Here is an 18,906-nt window from a genome sequence, read left to right as displayed (position 1 = left end):
CTGGCCTGAGCGCGGGGCGTGTTGGGCGAGGGGAGGAGACAATGTTGCGAGCCTCTCGCTTCCTCTTTTCTCCGCACGCGCGCGCGCGCGCGCGCGGGGAGCCCGAGAATAACAGCCGCGCGCAGTCCAGCCGCCGCGCCTCGTCAAGGAGCGAGGAGTCGAGAGCTTCGCCTGTTGTTGCCGCCGTTGTTGCCTCGTCCCCGCCGTTACTCTTCGCTCAGGTGGCTGGTTTGCCGTTTGTTTTTTGTCGGTTTCAGGTCCGAGGGAGGGGGTTCTTGGCGCTCTCTGAGCTTGGTGGTTTCCCTGCGGACGTTTCGTGGCCAAACTGGGTAACATCATCAGAGTGACTAGGAGGGCAGGCTGTCAAATCCAAACCAAGCAGCAATAGCCATTTATTTCTCTTTAGCTTTAGAGCCCCGGTTTCTTTCCATTGTAGGAACACCAGGATAGTGTGCAGGATAGACCAGAGGTCCCCAACTTTTGGGGCACCGGGGACCGGTTCCATGGAGAGAGATTTTGTAGGAACACCAGGATAGTGTGCAGGATAGACCAGAGGTCCCCAACTTTTGGGGCACCGGGGACCGGTTCCATGGAGAGAGTTGTTTTTTTTTCCGTGGACCGGAGTGCGTGGTTTTGTGTGCTGGGGCTTTGTTTGTTTGTTTGTGCGGACCGGTTGCTGCCATGCCGCAGCCCAGTACTGGTCCTCGGACTGGGGGTTGGAGACCCCTGGGATAGACCGTGGAAATTCTCAATTGTCCGATGGTGCTTTTCAAAGAGGCAACCGGACTTTTCTTGGTTGTTGGTTTTTTTCCTTGAAAATATATCGCTTCTCATCCAAGTTCTGAACTGCAGAACCAAAGAAGCTTTTTGGATGAAAAACGAAATATTTTCAAGGAAAAAAGACAGTCCAGTTGCCTTTTGGAAAGGTACCTTTGGGAAACCAGGATAGTTGATGTAAAATGTATGATGATAGTAAAATCAATGCAGTACACAATCAAAATTAAAAACTCATGTGTTTTCATCTTAATGTGTGGCTGCATCTGACTGATCTTGGCTGAAGTTCAACAGGGTCAGTATTTGAATGGGCAACCACCAAAAGATTTTAGTAAAGGAAAGCAATAGCAAACAGCTTCCCTAATTTGCCAAAAAAAACTATATCAAAGTTTCAATGGAGTCTTCAGGAATTCAGATCCACTCAAGTAAGTTTATGCTGGCTTGAATTGATTTAAATCCAGAGACTGCAAGTTTACTCACTTTAAGCACTTGGTTTTACTTTTGAGTAGAAAGAGATACAACTGCAGTAACATTACAACCTAAATGCGGCTTGCAGTTTTAAAACTTTTTAGAAATGGTTAATGGGCCAATAAAACATCTAACAGCAGAAAAACAACAATCTGAAGATCGGAGGGTACATCCAGCATATTTTAAATTTGCTGGGGGGAAAAAGCAGCATTTTAAAAGAAGTTTAACATCTCCAAAACTAAAGAAAAGAGATCTCTAGGAATGTTTTAAATAATGGGCAGAATCACACAGGCAGAGATGGTTTTTCAGATATTCTGCTCTGCAAAAACCATGGAAGGCCTGCCAAGGTTTTGAAACGAGCCCAGCGAACCTTCGCCACATTGTTCTATCTGAACTTTCTGAATATTCTAAAAGAGCAATCCTGCATCAGCTGGGACGTTAAATTAGAAAAACACCCAGGAAAGTAGTGGCTGACATCAATCTCCTTAATGATGGTTGGGAAAATGCATCTTTAGTATATTGGAAGTAAGAAACTACGCGAGAAAATAATTGAAAATTGGGCATTTAGGTATGGTGGAAATGTACTTAAAAAAATAATCAGGAAATTGTGAAAGAGTTAGTGAATTACTTGAAGCTTTCACTATTAAAATGAGCAAGGAGAATCACATTTTGAATCAGTTTAGATTTTTGGATACTATGGAATTTGTTGTGGGTTTGGTAGCATTTTTTGTAACACATTTGGGATTAGGCACATTTGGGATACTGAGGTCTTTCTAACATGATTGCAACTCAAGAGAATATTATCCTGCCGTTTGTCCTTTCCCTGTTGCATAGACATTCATTAACATAACCGTAAAGCATGCTCTTTCTTCCCTTCCTCTCTCACACACATTACTTTCATTTATTCAGGAAGTCAGCAGTCCTGTACATTATTGGATCTATGCTGTGAAATGAACGAGGAGGAAAGCCAAATATAATTCTTTGAATAGCTGTTTCTGCAAATAACAGCTCTCTACGTAGTCGCACTATGTTATTTTAAAAATGATTTTAGTCTGAGGATGCAGAACCCATTATCTTAAGAATGTAGACAAAGTTTTTTAAAGGAATGTTAATTCACAGATAGTTTTTGAATGTCTCACGCTGTACAAAGGTTGTCTAGACCATGGAAAATTCCTCCAGCTCCTCTAGAAATGAAGATTGTGATGATCCAAAGTTTCAATGGGATCGAGTGATGACTGGAAAAGAATGGCTAAACTGTTGGGAAACAAACAATATTGGATTTCATAAAAAAGAAGAACATCAGTAAGTATTCTGCTAGCCAAGGAATCCTCATCAGTTTCAACCTGATGGTCACTTAAAAAAAACATTGCCACTTTGCAAAATGTCTTAAGAGCAGCCAGGGCCATTTGCAACATAGCTGCCAAGGGGCATATGACCTCTTTTGAAATGCCTGTTCATACTTTACCATCTTTGCTTTTGACTGCAGTCAACAATTAGGTTTATTGAACCCTTTTGGGCTCAGAGATATTCTTGACATAAAAGTGATACCGCAGCTTGTATTTTACTTTAGGATGTTCGCTTCTGTTTATTACATTTTTATACAGTGGTACCACAGTGTTCATCGTTCATTGGTTCTGGGAGGTGCAATGAGTACTAAAAACTATGAATACCAAGCAATTTTTCCCCATAAGGAATAATATAGTGAGTCACAAGGCAGCCAAAACCAACAAGTTCTAGCTTGAGTACCCAACAAATGATGAGTACCAGGACAAGAATTTCACTTTAAAATGCATTGAGTATCAAATTCAATGAATTTCAAAGCAGTTGAATACCAAAGTACCACTGTATACAGTATAGAAGAGTCTAGAGACATTCCTGAACTACACCTTGGTATAAGGTACTAGTGCCATATAACGATGCTTTTTAGGGCAGATTTTTTTTCCTTTTTCCATCTCTTCCCTCCGTATCACAAAAGACTTATTTACGCTCATAGCCATGGAAATATATTTTGAGGACTATTAATTCAGGAGAATTAATTTTGCTTTGCAGAATCATAGTTCACTTATAGAAAGAGGTATTATAATTATAATTATAATTAATAATAATAATCTATAGTTAGACTCACAACCTAAGATTGGTGGAAATAATTCAAATACTAACCAAGGACCTAAAAATTCTTAAGGTAGCATCTAAGAATGTAGACAGTTCCAAGCAGGTTAGTGTTTTTATGTGTTCAGGTCTGATAAATTCAATATTTCCAGATGTCAAGGAAATCCTTTAGGTATTGCTCCAAGGATTTCAATCATGATTGGTATAACAGTGGATTTCTTTTCCCCTAAGTCAGGGGTGTCAAACTGTCGGCCCGTGGGCCAGATGCATCATGCCAAAACCGTGCCCACCCGATTGCCAGCAATGGAAAAAAAGTCATGATATGTCGCGTCACGTGACGTGAGTTTGACACCCCTGCCCTAAGCATTCAACTTTGATCTGCAAATTCTGATATATTTTGGGGTTTTTTTCCGTTGTTTTTCCTCAATCCTAGCATCGTCCGGAATAGCGACATCAATGAACCAGACTATCTTCTTTTCAACAGCTGTTATATCAAGGCTGTTGATGCCTACTTGTTTGGATCTTAAAATCCCATAAGATCTTAACCTGCTCATTTTCCAAACCTTCTGAACTTGATGGTCCCAATAATTTTAACATATTCCAGTCCACACCTCTGGCAAAAGTTCCCAATGAATAATTCTGGCAATTCAAACACGATGCTGGTTATAGTCTGTGAAATTTGGCTTCAGCCCACTGATCAAATGGTCAATGCATTCATACTTTTTACTACAAAGCTGACATTTGCTATTGTTTGTTACATATTGAATTTTCCCCTTCGTGCAATTAATTGGCTAAGCTTGTTCTTGAGCTGGTAAAATAAAGCCTTCAGTTTCTTTAACACTCTCAATCTTAACTAACTTCATGTGGGTTTTTTAATATTTTTTTTCTTCTATATCCTTCAAGTATTGACCACACATTTGCTTGTTCTTCTAATTAACCAATTGCATTTGGGTTGGTTTTTTTTTCTATATTCAGCCTTTACTTTTGTTTTCAAGAGCTTTCCTTGGTTGACTGCCTTCAGTAAGAATCCTTAGCTTTTCTTAATGTAGTCTTTCAGGCCATGCTAAAGAAAGCTCAGTATTTAGATTGGTATTTTCCAAATTTTTAACTGATTATATAAGAACCTGAGTGTGAAGATCAGTTATTTTATGTTCTTTTTTTTTTAAAAAAAATAACATTTTCTTTTCTTTTTTTCCCCCCTTCCAGACTCCTGAAGAAACACCTGGATATTTTTGTCAATGGCAGGAAGGAATTAAGAATATTTTTTCCACTTTGTGGGAAAGCTGTTGAAATGAAATGGTAAATGAATCATCAGATCATTTCAGTTTTATCTAGATTTTGTTATACTACTTCATGAGTATAAACAAATAACAACTAATAAAACATGGGGGAGGGAGATTGGGTACTTTTGCTGAGACCTTCATGTATTTTCAGTTGTGTGATATTTTCCTTCACTAGGCAAACTTAATCCCTGTACAACTCCACTGCTTTGAAACTCATCGAATTTGGCACTCAGTGCATTCTGACATGAACATTTTGTTCTAGTACCCATCGTTCGTTTAATACTCAATGCACAAACTAGGACATGTTGATGTCAGCTGCCTTGTGACTCACTACATTATTTCTTATGGGAAAAATTTGTTTGGTGCTCCTCGTTTTTGGTATTCATCGTGCCTCCTGGAACCAATTAATGATGAGTACCAAGGTGCCATTATATTTTAAAATCTGCATCAGTCATTCTTCTCAAGCCAAGAAATAAGGCAGCTTTCTTCAACCTGCCATTGTCCAGAGCTTTGGGCTGTAGCATCCATCATCCACAAACTTAACAGGCCAGCTGGGACACATGGAGCTGGAATCCAAAACATCTGAAGGCTGTCTGGTTGTGAATATGGATTAGGATTGAAATAATTTAATCTTAAATCCAATTTAAAATGTCTTCCTTTATAACGTAATCAAATTATTGAGATAGGCCATTGTCTGTTAAAACAAGCAAAAGCTGTGCGGAGACTCTAACAGTCAGTTAGAACCCTTACAGATAGCCAGAGATGTTAGCTGAGAGTAATAGAGCGTCAATAGAGAATTGTGATTAGAAGAGTTTGAGGTTGAAAAACATGTGACTGTCCATATATTGATTAACCATACAAGAAGTCCTTGACTTACAACCATTCATTTAGTGATGATCTAAGTTACAACGGCACTGGAAAAAGTGACTTACGACCGTCTTTCACACTTAACGACCTTTGCAGCATCCCCCATGGTCACATGATCAAAATTCATCTGCTTGGCAACAAGCATGCATTTTTTTTCAGTTGCCGTGTCCCAGGGGATCATGTGATCACCTTTTTGCAACCTTCTCAAAAGCAAAATCAATGAGGAAGCCAGATTCACTTAACAACCATATTACTAACTTCACAACCGCAGTGACTCACATAACTATGTCAGGAAAAGTTGTAAAAGGGATCAAAATTCACTTAGCAACTGTCCTACTTGGCAATGGAAATTTTAGACTCAGTTATAGTTGTAAGTCAAGGACTACCTGTAGCCCCTAAGCCTAATAGCTCAACAACATTTTGGAGGGGCAATAACTCCCTGCGCCTAGAATAATCAATAAAATATGAAAATTTTGTTTCGATAAAATCGCCATCTGTTGGGACGCACATACATTTTAATGTATTATAGAAGTAAAGTTTTTATGTTATTCACAACACCGCCAGCATCAAAATGGATTTTTCTACATAGGTTCGATAGTCATGAAAGGAATTAATGTAATTTGGGCTGTGCCTCATTTTGTACAGAATGGGGAGAGAGGAATCTCATTCATTACATCAGTACACTGATAGTTTACGATGCTGTGTTTTGTCAAATGTTCCCAGTTTTATCAAGGATCCGCCATCTGAGCGAATTTAATCAATGTGGAAATAAACTTTTAAAATGTAAATTAACAATGTTGGCCAGTTTTATATTTAAGGCAAATGCTCTACTCCTCCACACATCTACAGCTTGATATTCCAATTTTATTACGTCACTATTGGGGGAAAAAGGGGAGGAAAGCATCTTATGCTTTTAACTTAATGGGGAAAAAATCCCCATGATATTTAGCAAGTTAAAAAATCTTACAAAAAATTAGAGAAGCAAAGTAGAACAAACCATTCAGTGCTTCTTACCATTCCATTGCATTGTGCTTCGGTTTCTTCAGTCCAAAGTTTTATTTGCTTTTTTTAAAAAATACAACTTTCTACAGATAATATTCTGATTGTTACAGTATGCAGTTGCCCACTAAAACCAAGAGGACTTTGATCTATCTTCTTTTATTGTAAAAAAAAAAACACCCTCAATAACATATGAGTAAACATGGCATATTTTATTGTTCTGTATAGGTTAGCTGAGATGGGACACCATGTATTTGGTGTGGAAATTAGTGAAATTGCATTGAAGGACTTTTTCACAGAACAAAATCTTTCATTTTCAGAAGAAATAGTTCCAGAAATCCCTGGAGCTAAATTACTGAAAGTATGTATTGAACCCTATATTTTCTTTGTAGAAATGTAGTTTATTGGTGTAGCTAAGCCTAAAAGTTTATCAGTGGCTGAAGAGAGATATATCCCTGGTTTATTGATTTAAAATATAGATCCTTGCAAACCATGAATTAAAATAATCACAATGAGGACTGGGCATCATTAAATTACATTTAATGAAATAATATTTATTATTCCAAAGGTAGTATAGTAAGTATTTCATAGCAGTAGGGTATTAATAATGAAAGTGAAATTAAAGTCTATAATCATTATTGAAAGTATAGAATTTCTTGATGATAGACAGGAACTCCTTGATGAAAACTGTAAAAAATCATCCCTGTTTCTCCTTTTGAAGTTCCTTTATTTGAGCTGAAATGTAAATAAACACCTGTCATGTTTAAGGCTAGATACTTCACTGATTTTAAGCATTATATAATTTAATTTAATTTAATTTATATACAATATTTACATACACACATTTATATATATTAAGTTCATCTTAAGTAAAATTTAAAACATGTTATTGCTTTAATTACGTTAATGCTGAATTATTTTAATGCTTAACTTTGTTTTGTGCCTATAGAAGCAATATAGCATTACCAGTAAGAAAATACAACTACCGTAATAATAAAAAAGATAGAATGTTTAGATGATAGAAATGTTAATTACTTTTTTTGTTGCTTTATCTTTTTTTAAAAAAGTTCATTTATTTTTCATTGTAGTGCACATCTCTGAATATTTCTCTGTATTGTTGCAATATATATGACCTGACCAGGTAAGAAGAAATTAATACTGAGTCTTTCCACACATTTAGCATATTTGATGGCTTTCAACTCCACCTGTAATGCAGCATAGATAACATCTATGGGAAATCTTACTCTGGCTCAGGTGCATGTATGATGGGTAATGAGCTTTTCATGCCTTGAAAATAGACATTGGCTGAGCTCACACATCATGCTAATATTTGATAAATGGACTAGATCAGGGATAGGCAAGCTCGGCTCTTTTATGACTCATGGACTTCAACTCCCAGAATTCCTGAGTCAGCTATGCTGACTCAGGAATTCTGGGAGTTGAAGTCCATGAGTCATAAAATCTGAGGTTGCCTACCCCTGGGCTAGATTATATATAATACAAAACCAGGGATCAATCATCTTCTTAGGGACTAAGCACTGTGGCATAATACAGGTAGCCCTTGACTTGCGACTACAATTGAGCCCCAAATTTTTGTTCCTAAGTGAAACATTTGTTAAGTGAATATTGCACCATTTTACAATTTTTCTTGCTACAGCTGTTAAGTGAATCACTGCGTAGTTGAGTGAATCACTGCATAGTTGAGTTATTAAGTTAGTAACACGGTTGTTAAGTGAGTCCGGCTTCCCCATTGACTTTGCTTGTAAAACAGTCTCAAAAGGTGATCACATGACCCCGGGACACTGCAACCGTCATAAACATGAGTCAGTTGCCAAACATCTGAATTTTGATGGGGATGCTGCAGTGGTTGTAAGTTTGAAAAACGATCATGTCACTTTTTTCAGTGCCATTGTAACTTTCAATGGCCACTAAATGAACTGCTGTAAGTTGAGGACTACGTGTATTGAGTAATTGCACAGGTCTCTGAAATGATTTTAAAATATTTTAAAATGGCCCCAAATTCGCTAGTTCATCAAATCACCTGATATTTTGTTCCTTGTATCATAAGGTCTCATGCAAGAATATTGACATTTTATAAGATCTAGTGATATTAGCAGAGTTTGGAAATTTGTAAGAAAACTTAGTGAGGACTTCCTGGATGACAATTGGGGTTCTCTAAGTGCTGTGGCATTTGTCATGATGCATTTTGGTTCACAAAGGATCCTAAGTCAGAATGAACACATCATATTATAGCCTAGCAATGTGCAATTGAAGCAATTATTTCATTTTCTGATCCTTGGATCATATTAAGCATATTGCAATAAAATATATTCTCCCTAGTTCTGTAAAACATTCTGCATCTCTAACAAAGCTGTATCTTTAAGCTGTTTCTTGCTTGTGTGGATTTTAAAACCGTTGTCTTCTGCATGTTGGGGGGTTTTTGTATGCAACATTGCTTTTCTGGTATGACTAAAAATAGTACTTACTAAGCATGGTGTGATTTTTTTTCTTTCTCTCCCTGTAGCTCTGTGACTGGTCATTTTGATGGGATTTGGGACAGAGGTTCTCTAGTAGCTGTTAACCCTTCTGAGAGAGAACGGTCAGTAACTGGGAACTGCATTTTATGTTCGTATCAGGAACTACGGTGTTGCTTGATGAGGCTTTGGGTGCCAAGGAAATTGCTCTTTCTGAGTGATTAACTTGTTCCAGTCATTCTTTACTGGGGATACCTTCACTGAATAACTTTTGCAAAATTAGATGAAATAATTATTGAGATACATGACATGACACAGTCATTACATTTAAATCACAAGTATGCTGTAAGGCATGGTTAGGCTTGAATGACAGCCCTTGACAGCAGTACTTTCTTTTCTCACAACTCCTGGTGTAGCATTGCCCTTATAGGAGATGCAGTGCAGCAAGTTAGTGCAATGGATGAGAGACCCATCAAGACTTTGCTGATGTATATAACTGTTTGCTTCAGGGTTGATTTTACATCCGAACACCTTGGTATCCAAAATAGTTCTCTACAATTCTTTGACACTTTTCTCCATAATTGTGTCATTATTCTTTTAGCAAAATATTGGGTATTGCTCACATCTGGCGTTTTGGAGTGTTTGGCTTTTTGAATTTAATTGTTAACCACCTTGGATGATGTTACTTACTTCTGGAGATTTTGATTGATTTATCCAAACTGTGATCTGTGCTTTCTCTGGACAGTGCTACTTGTCTTTCATTGCACATAGATCTACTATGACATAAGCAGGGGTTTAAAAGTATATATTGTGTATATGTAAAACCAAACAAAATATGCTGTGTTATAGCACACACAGCCAGCCAGTATAAAGCCGGAATCTAAAAATTTAAGTAACATCCTGCATCTTTTTCCCTCCCCGCGCGTACACACACACACACACACACACACACACACACACACACACACACGAGATCCAGTGTGTTAATGTGCCTCAAGTGTGCCATAATATGTATTAATGTGCCACAACCTACCTCACAGGATTGTTTTGGAGATAAAATGAACACTGTATATGTCTCCTTCGGCTCTTAGGAAAAGGAAGCAGCGGCAGCTGCGTTATTTCACACCATGCTAAGCTGCAACATAGTTTTGGCTTAGCCTAGTTATAGGAAACAAACCTTTGCAGAAAGTCAGCTATGCTTTAGCATTATTAGCAAGACATCTGTCTGCATCAACCCCAATTGTGACTTTAAAAGGTTTAAGAATCATAGCTTATCATTGTTATGCGAATCCAACTTTTCTCATGTTCCACTTTTTCTATTCCTTCTTTGTAATAAAATATCAGTTTTCCCCAGTATGTGTTTCTTGTCCTTTCCTTTTAGCTATGCCCAGTTGATACTATCACTAATGAACAGAATGTGTCGCTGTCTTCTAGTTACTATGTTGTATGATGTAAGGAAACACAAAGGTAAGATATTGGGACTAAAAGCTGGATATTGGGAAAATCTTACAGTGATTTACATCCTTTGCAACTGGAAGTAAGCTCTTAAGATTAATATGGCATTGGTCTGGCATGATTAGAGGGCAGGCACAGCAAGTCTAAATTCCTTTCTAATACTTTCCAATGCTTTTATGGTATTTATTCAACGACATGCATCTTTTTCATGGCTTTAGCTTTTAAACTAGTCAACCATGATAATTTATTTTTAAGAAATCTATTAACAGATACAATTTACTGCAAAATATGATTACAACAGACCAGATCATTAATGCATAAGAATATAATATAATGAATAATCAAAATATTCATGACTCTCTAGGGCAGACATATCAAACATGCGGCCCATGGGCCAGATGCGGCCCGCACAGGCCACACCCACCCCAGGCCCACAAAGGCAAAACAAGTTCTGATATGTCACAATACGGCCCATGATGCGATCGGATTTGACACCCCTGCTCTAGAGTATGGCGACAGCAAATCAGGTTTTTTTAAATCATCTATTCAGTATTCTAGGAATCTGCCATAATTTTTATAACATTCAGTTCAGAACTAAAACTGGAGTACAGTTTTAGATGTCAAGAGAAAGCCATTGCACAAGGTTTCTCAAGTGACTTGTCTTTTTCCCCTCGCATTTCTATTGACATTCACCTACTTTTTGAAATATAAATGGACTGTTACAGACTGAATTGACATTAAACTAAGTAAATCCCTGAATTCTCATTTCTTAAAAGGGCTTTGGCTGGGTTTTCTTTCTGATTTTCTAACTTCATCTTTTCTGTTGTAGGTCCACCGTTCTATGTTTCTGATTCAGACGTGAAAAGTTTATTTGGTGAGTCAGTGAAAAAGAAACTTTAACCTATGCCAAATGTACTTTACAGTGGCCCTTGCCTCTTCAGGAAAGAAAATGCTTATTTTCTTTTTTTTTATTAAAAAGTTTTAACATACAGTTTATCTTTAACAATCCCCCCTCCCCCTCCCCTCTCCCTCCCCCCCTACCCCTCCCCCCCCCCGACTTCCCAGAGCTAAATACAAGGTATAAAAAAGAAAAAAAAAACAATCATAAACAACCATATACTAACAACCATAAACTCTAAAATCCATCACTCTCTAGCTTGTATAGGATAATACAAACCTTAATGATATTAAATATATAAAGAGGAAAAAAAAGAAAGAAATAAAGAAAAAGAAAGAGAAGGAAGACTTATTCAAATGCTACATGAAACTTCTTAACCCTATATTTGTTCTGGATATACTCAATCCATTTTCTCCATTCCATAATATAACGTTCTTGCGAGTGATCTTTCAAATAAGCCGAAATCTTTGCCATCTCTGCCAGGTCGGAAACCTTTAAAGTCCATTCTTCTATGGTTGGCAGTTCCTCTTTCTTCCAATACTGACCTATTAAAAGTCTTGCTGCCGTAATTAAATTCAACATCAACTTAGTGTCCACAACCGTAGCATTGTAATTATTCCCAACAAGAAGAGTTGCGGGCAAAACTTTATCCTTTGCTTGAAAATCTTCTGCATATTCCACCAAATTTTTATCCAGAAGGCCTTAACCTTTTTACAAGTCCACCATACATGAAAATATGTTGCATCTTCATCACCACACCTCCAACATTTTGGTTGATAATTCGGATACATACTTGCAAGCTTTTTAGGATCTAAATGCCATCTATAAAACATTTTATAAAAGTTCTCTCTTAGATTTTGAGCTTGTGTAAATTTTACGTTCCTCACCCAAATCTTTTCCCACGTGTCCATTGTAATAACTTCTTGAATATTTTGGGCCCATTTTATCATACAATCCTTAACAAGTTCTGTTTCTGAGTCAATCTCTATCAATGCAAGATATATCCGTTTAATATGTGCTGAACCCTGATTTCTGATTTGCTTTATCAGATTTTCATCAGTCATTGTAAAACCATTTTTCTGATCTTCTTTCCACCTGGCCCGTAGCTGAGTATATTGAAACCAATTCTGAACAATCTTCTCATCTCGCAAGAGACTATATGATTTCAAACACCAGACATTTCTTTCCAGACTTAGAATCTTCTTGTACGTAGTCACATCATGCTTAAAACCAGCATGTATATTTTCTATTGCGTGTTTTGGAATTGCCCACAATAGTATCTTACAGTCTAACTTATGTCTGTACTTCTTCCAAACTCTCAGCAATGCCTGTCTTAAAATATGCACTCTAAACACATTATCTACCTTCTTATCATATAGCAAATATGCATGCCAGCCAAATATCAAGTCGTGGCCCTCAAGATTTAATAATCTCTCTTGTGTCAAATTAATCCAATCACTTATTCCTGCTAACGCAGCAGCTTCATAATATAATTTAAGATTGGGCATTTTAAGACTACCTCTTTCACGAGTATCCTGCATAATCTTGAGTTTAACTCGTGGCCTTTTCCCTGCCCAAATAAATTTATTGATACCTCTCTGCCATTCCTCCAAATTAGAATCTTTCTTAAGAACCGGTATCATTTGAAATAAAAATAAGAATTTAGGCAGGACATTCATTTTTACTGCTGCGATTCGCCCCAACAAAGACAGTTGCAATTTTTCCCAACTCTCCATTTCTTTTTGGATTCTTCCCCATAATTTTTCATAATTATTTTTATATAATTTTGTATTAGAGGGCGACAAAAGCACCCCCAAATATTTGACCCTTTTGACAATCTCAAATCCAGTTAACCCTTCTAAAAGGGCCTTTTGCAATACTGTCATGTTTTTGGCCAAGATTTTAGTTTTTTGTACATTAACTTTAAATCCAGAAACCTTCCCATACTGCATTATTATCTCCATCAGGTCCACAACGGAGCTCTCCGGCTGGGTCACTGTAACAACCAGATCGTCTGCGAACGCTCTCAATCTATAATCCTGATCTCTAATCTGTATACCCTTAATTCTTTCCGAATTTCGTTTTTTTACCAATAATATCTCCAATGTTAACACAAATAACAAAGGCGATAGCGGGCACCCTTGCCTTGTACCCTTCTCAATATTACATACTTCTGACAAACTATTGTTAACTATTATTCGAGCTGTTTGTTTTTGATATAATGCCCTAATTGGTTGCAAAAATTTATCCCCAAAATTCATTTTATCTAAAACTTTCATCAAAAATTGCCAATTCAATTGATCAAAAGCTTTTTCAGCATCTAAAAAAATTAGCGCCGCAGGGATCTGGTTGTTCCTTTCCAAAAATTCCAACACATCAACTATATGCCTCACGTTATTTTTCATTTGCCTACCAGGAATAAACCCAGTTTGATCCCCATGAATCACCCGTTGCAGAACCCTCATCAATCTATTCGCCATCACCTTAGCAAATATCTTGTAGTCTGTATTTAATAGTGATATCGGTCTATAGTTCTTTACTTGAGTAGCATCTTGGTCTTCCTTTGGAATCAGAGAAATAAAGGCAGTTCTCCAAGATGGAGGCACCTTTCCCCCTCTCTGGATTGTCTGGAACAATTCCTTTAACGGTTTAACCATCTCTAATTGTAAATTTTTGTAGTAGGCTGCAGTCAAACCATCCGTACCTGGCGCTTTATCGACCTTCAACTCCTTAATTGCTGTAAATATTTCTTCTTCTGTAATCAATTGATTAATCTCCTCTTTTTGTACTTGCGTAAGAACCGGGATGCTAGCATTCTCCAAATATTCATCAATGTCTTTTTCCTTAATCTTCTCCTTAGCATATAGTTTAGAATAAAAGTCCACAAAGGCTTCCTTAATAAGATCCTGTTGAAACACTACCTTCCCCTTATGTTCAATTTTGTCTATGTTGGAAGCCCTCTGCTTTTTCCTTAGTCTATAAGCTAGCCATCTACCTGGCTTATTGGCATTGCAAAATGTATTATGCCTGGCAAACCTCAAATTGGTTGCCACTTGATCAGCCATTAATTTATCAAATTGTCCTCTTAATAGCTTGATAGCCTCTTTAATCTTCACATCCAATGGATTCAAAATCAAAGCATTCTCTTTTTCCTTAATTTCATTCTCCAATTCTTTCCTTCTAGCTTCCAAAATACATCTATGTTTGTTATTCATATATATCAACACTCCTCTCATATAGGCCTTGCTAGCATCCCAAACCATATCCATAGAAGTATCCTTATTCATATTAATTTCAAAAAAATCCTTCCTTCGCTGTTTACACTCTTCCACATTTTTCTGGTTTCTAAACAAATTCTCATTTACGCACCATGAGCGCCTATCTCTGTTGTCCTTATTAATTTCTAACCATACTGGGCTATGGTCAGAAATAGCTCTTGCACAAATCTTTACCTTCTTAATCCTAGAAAAAAAATTATTTGTCAGCAAAATAAAATCAATCCTAGAAAAAGATTAGTGTCTATCAGAAAAAAAAGTATAGTCCTTTTCATGCGGGTGTGTGTCACGCCAAATGTCTCGCAATTCCAAATCATCCTTCATTTCAAAAAAAGACAGGCAGTCTGGCATGACACGGAATACGCTTAAAAAAACCAGACTTATCCATCTGTACGTCCAAAACGCCATTCCAATCCCCCATAAAAATAAATGATTTGTAATCCAACTGAGTAAGCTTTGTGTGAAGTAAACTGAAGAAGTCAGCCTGTTGTTGTTGTTGATTAGGAGCATACAGTCCAACTAAAAGCGTTTTTTTGCCTTCTAGCAACAAATCTATCATTACATATCTTCCATGCTTATCTGCTTCAATTAAGTCCGCTGTTATAGCACTTTTAACATAAACAACCACTCTGTTTTTCTTATTCATTGCAGAAGCAACAAATTGCGTACCCAATCTTGAGTTCAGTAAAAACTTTTGGTCCATAGCCCTAATATGCATTTCTTGCAAGCAAATAACATCAGTCTTAAATTGTTTTAAATATTGAAAAACTTTCTTTCTCTTCTGAGGCGAATTTAATCCATTGACATTCCAAGTTAAAAATTTAGTCGCCATACTTGTCGCCCCGAAGCTTTTGGAGCACCTCATCAATGGCCCTGCCTCCTTTAGGCCGCGCTCCTCCCACTGCCTCGCTGTAAGTGCGCTTTGAAAGTTCCATAAACTTCTGCTGGTCTTGTTCTTTTATTTGTTTTGCTCTTTTTAAAGCAGCACGCGTCACCCTCAGCTCTCCAACATCAGCCAACAAAGTTGTAGTTTGATCCCCTCCAGCACCATCCTCCTCTGTCTGGCCATCTTCAGCTTGATGAGGTTTTTCTTCACCAAATCCCTTTGCCGCTTCCAGAAGTGATAGTGGGGTTGCTTTTAAAACATTATTGTAGAAATCACGCGCCTGTGCCACAGTAACCAGACGATATCTTTTACCTTCATGCATCGCCACCAGCCCTACTGGAATATATAACGTTGCTTAAGTTCCTGCACAAGAAATGCAAAGTCCTTTCTTCTCCTTAAAATCTTTGGAAAATGCTTATTTTCATAGACTAAGACAGACATGTCAAACACAAGGCCCGGGGGCCAGATCCGGCCCGCAAAGTGGTTTCATGCGGCCCACGAAGCCATCCTGGAAATAGTGAGGGAACGGCCCCCACTGCCTTGGCCCTGGCCCAGAGACCCTCCTTCTGCCAGAGACCCTCAGATCTGTCCCACTCCTGCCCAGGCCCCCATAGGCACCCTTGATGAGAACGATGTAGAGCTGGCCACGCCCACCCAGTAGGCCATACGCACTCTAGCCACGCCCACCCAGTAGGCCACGCCTACCCTGGCCACACCCACCTGGCTCCCAGAGGGCAACCGCAATGCTGATGCGGCCCTCAATGAAATTGAGTTTGACACCCCTGGACTAAGAGGAAGCAGAGCCATGTCAACTGACCCCCAAACCAATAACGTAATATGGTACTTGGGGAATGGGGTGCTATTACATCCAAATGCAGAGGATAAATATCAATGACCTCAATCTATTTCTGCCAAATTTTTGTTTGAAAAACGAGAAACTTGAATCTGGACTTCTAGCAAATGGATACCATATCCTTCCAGTTCAAGGTTACTTTCCATGCTGAGTTCTAGTAATTCAATCTAAATTCTTGGATTTATTCTGACCCTTTTTAAATCACCGGTGTCATACTATAAATTTAACATTCTTTGTGTTCACCTTTCCTAATTACTTTGGACAAAACCTACTTTGCAGATCTAAGACAGGGACATTTTCTTTTTGCCTCAATCTGTATCCTGTTATCGACTGTGCCAATGGAAATGACTCATTTCTCTGCACTGCTTCAAGCTAGTTTGGATCTAGAGTGACGCCAGCACTCTTGTTGCCATGGCCTTGTGCTTCCAGAAGGCTGTACAAAGGACAGCAAAGAATGCCTCGTATTTCTGCTAGCCTTGTGCTAATATGCCTCATGACATATTGAGCAAAGCTTTGTGAGAACAGCGCTTGAGAAGTTGGAAGTTGGCGTATGGCAGCAAACATGGTACATAAGAGATTAGAACAAAACAGAACAATAGAGTTGGAAAGGACCTTGGAGATCTCCTAGTCCAACCTCCTGTTCAAGCAGGAGACCCTATACCAGGGGTAGGCAACCTTGGCTCTTTTATGACTCGTGGTCTTCAACTCCCAGAATTCCTGAGCCAGCTGGAGCCAAGGTTGCCTACCCCTGCCCTATACCAATTCAGACAAATAGGTAGCTGTCCAGTCTCTTCTTAAAAACCTCCAGTGATGGAGCACTCACAACATCTGAAGGCAATTCCACTGGTTAATTGAGATGGCGCAACTCCTTCTACTAGTGTGTATATTAAAATACTGGGTGAGTCCTTGTTGTGGCATGAATTTTGAGAGACTGGCCAAGGTTTTTTTTGCATGCATAGTGTTAAGAGAAGCACAGCATTGTTTTTAAATTCTCATTTCTCATGCAAGACTCTTGTTTTAATTGGAAAATGCATTCCACGTATGTAGGGGCTGTCACTTGTTAGTAGGCTACCTCTGGGTCCAATTTTTAGCAAGAATAACATCTCAATATAAGTGCACATAATTGTATTCTTACTTTTGCCATTATTTGCTATGGCTGCCTGGCTGCACTCATTGTCTTGGTTTGTTTTTAAGTTCAAAAGCATGCAGAGGAAATAGCTTGACAATCATACACCATATTTAGGAATTTAGTGAGTATCTGGTGGTCAAAATCGCTCAGATTCGGGCTGGTCTGCACTCTGGCTGGGTAGTATCTGACAAGGGGGAAGCGATGGGTTTGGCCGAGAACATTTGGGAAGAGTTTGACCCTGTGACTCCGGATGAAGTGGACAGGATCATGGGGAAATTAAGTGCAACCACGTGTCTGTTGGACCCGTGTCCCTCCTGGCTGGTTTATGCAGCTCTGGAGGTTACACGAGGCTGGCTCCTAGCAGTTATCAATGCTTCATTGAGTGAGGGGTGCTTCCCTGCCGCCTTGAAAGAGGCGGTGCTAAGGCCCCTCCTCAAGAAACCTGCCTTGGATCCAGCTATTTTAAATAACTGGATTTTTACGTGCTTTCGAACTGCTAGGTTGGCAGAAGCTGGGACGAGTAACAGGCGCTCACTCTGCTACACGGCACTCGGGATTCGACCCGCCAAACTGCCGACCTTCTGATCGACAAGCTCAGCATCCTAACCCACTGAGCCACCGCGTCCCTATTGTTGATGAGAGATGTTAAAAAATAAGCACTTTTATAATGTGTAACAGAGGAAGGGGAAATAACAATTTACATGAAACCCAAAGAGTAATGATTGTTGTCAAAAACCATTGAAAGTTTTTTTCTCTTTCCTTCCAGGAAAAGACTGCGATATTCAATGTCTTGAAAAAGTCTATTGTTTGGAAGAGCGACATAAGAAGTGGGGTATAGATTATTTATGGGAGGTTTTATACTTGGTCACATTGAAAGAACCCAGATGACTACTAGACCTTCCCCTCAGAGGATGAGGAGAACCACTTGGTTGCCAGACACTGTAATGTTTCTGGACCAAGGATTAATCATTCTTGAGATACTTTCTTATATTATCAATATCTCTGAGCATAATTTTCTTGAAATTTGCCTTTGCAAATAAACCTACGTTGTTAAAATGGAATACCAAGAGTTACATCAGGATTTGTGCTTTCTCCCCACTTTCCTATCTATTGTGTTCATCCTAATAATCAGCATTATGCTGTGCTAAATAAATATGCAACATTATGCAATATTGACTTTGCTGGAAAAGGTTACTTGGCTGTAGGATGTCTACTGGAGGCCTTCCGTTGCTTGTGTGTTTGCTGCCTTTTGTAGTATTTCTATTTGGTTCACCATCTGATGCAGGGCACACAGCTTTTCTCTTGTATAAGGTAAAGACTTCTGTATAAGGCTGTATAAAGTAAAGACTTCACTCAAGTCAAGCTTAAAATTGGATGACTCCATGGATGTGTGTGTGTAGTTTTTATGACAAGGATATGGAAGAGATTCCGCACAG

At 38.4% G+C, this 18,906-nt stretch overlaps 1 protein-coding gene across 2 annotated transcripts; it reads left to right on the top strand.

Annotated features, from left to right (window-relative positions):
- Window positions 1-78: 78 nt before the first annotated feature.
- TPMT (thiopurine S-methyltransferase) lies at window positions 79-18,531 on the top strand. 2 transcript variants are annotated; one of them, XM_083357343.1, is made up of 9 exons: window positions 79-221; window positions 2,393-2,544; window positions 4,558-4,650; window positions 6,729-6,861; window positions 7,589-7,641; window positions 9,025-9,099; window positions 10,356-10,441; window positions 11,259-11,303; window positions 18,237-18,531. In XM_083357343.1, exons 2-9 carry the CDS (start codon window positions 2,405-2,407, stop codon window positions 18,356-18,358), a joined length of 747 nt encoding a protein of 248 aa, XP_083213469.1. In that variant the 5' UTR covers window positions 79-221; window positions 2,393-2,404; the 3' UTR covers window positions 18,359-18,531. The 2 variants fall into 2 exon arrangements, with proteins under 2 accessions (XP_083213469.1, XP_083213470.1); XM_083357344.1 differs by having other exon boundaries at window positions 115-221; window positions 2,362-2,544.
- The last annotated feature ends 375 nt before the right edge of the window (window positions 18,532-18,906 follow it).

This window comes from Vipera ursinii (genome assembly GCF_947247035.1).
Source record: "Vipera ursinii genome assembly, chromosome: 3".
Taxonomy (NCBI): Eukaryota; Metazoa; Chordata; class Lepidosauria; order Squamata; family Viperidae; genus Vipera; species Vipera ursinii.
The sequence above is the reverse complement of the archived record's forward strand: the minus strand, read 5'-3'. Positions and strand labels throughout refer to the sequence as shown.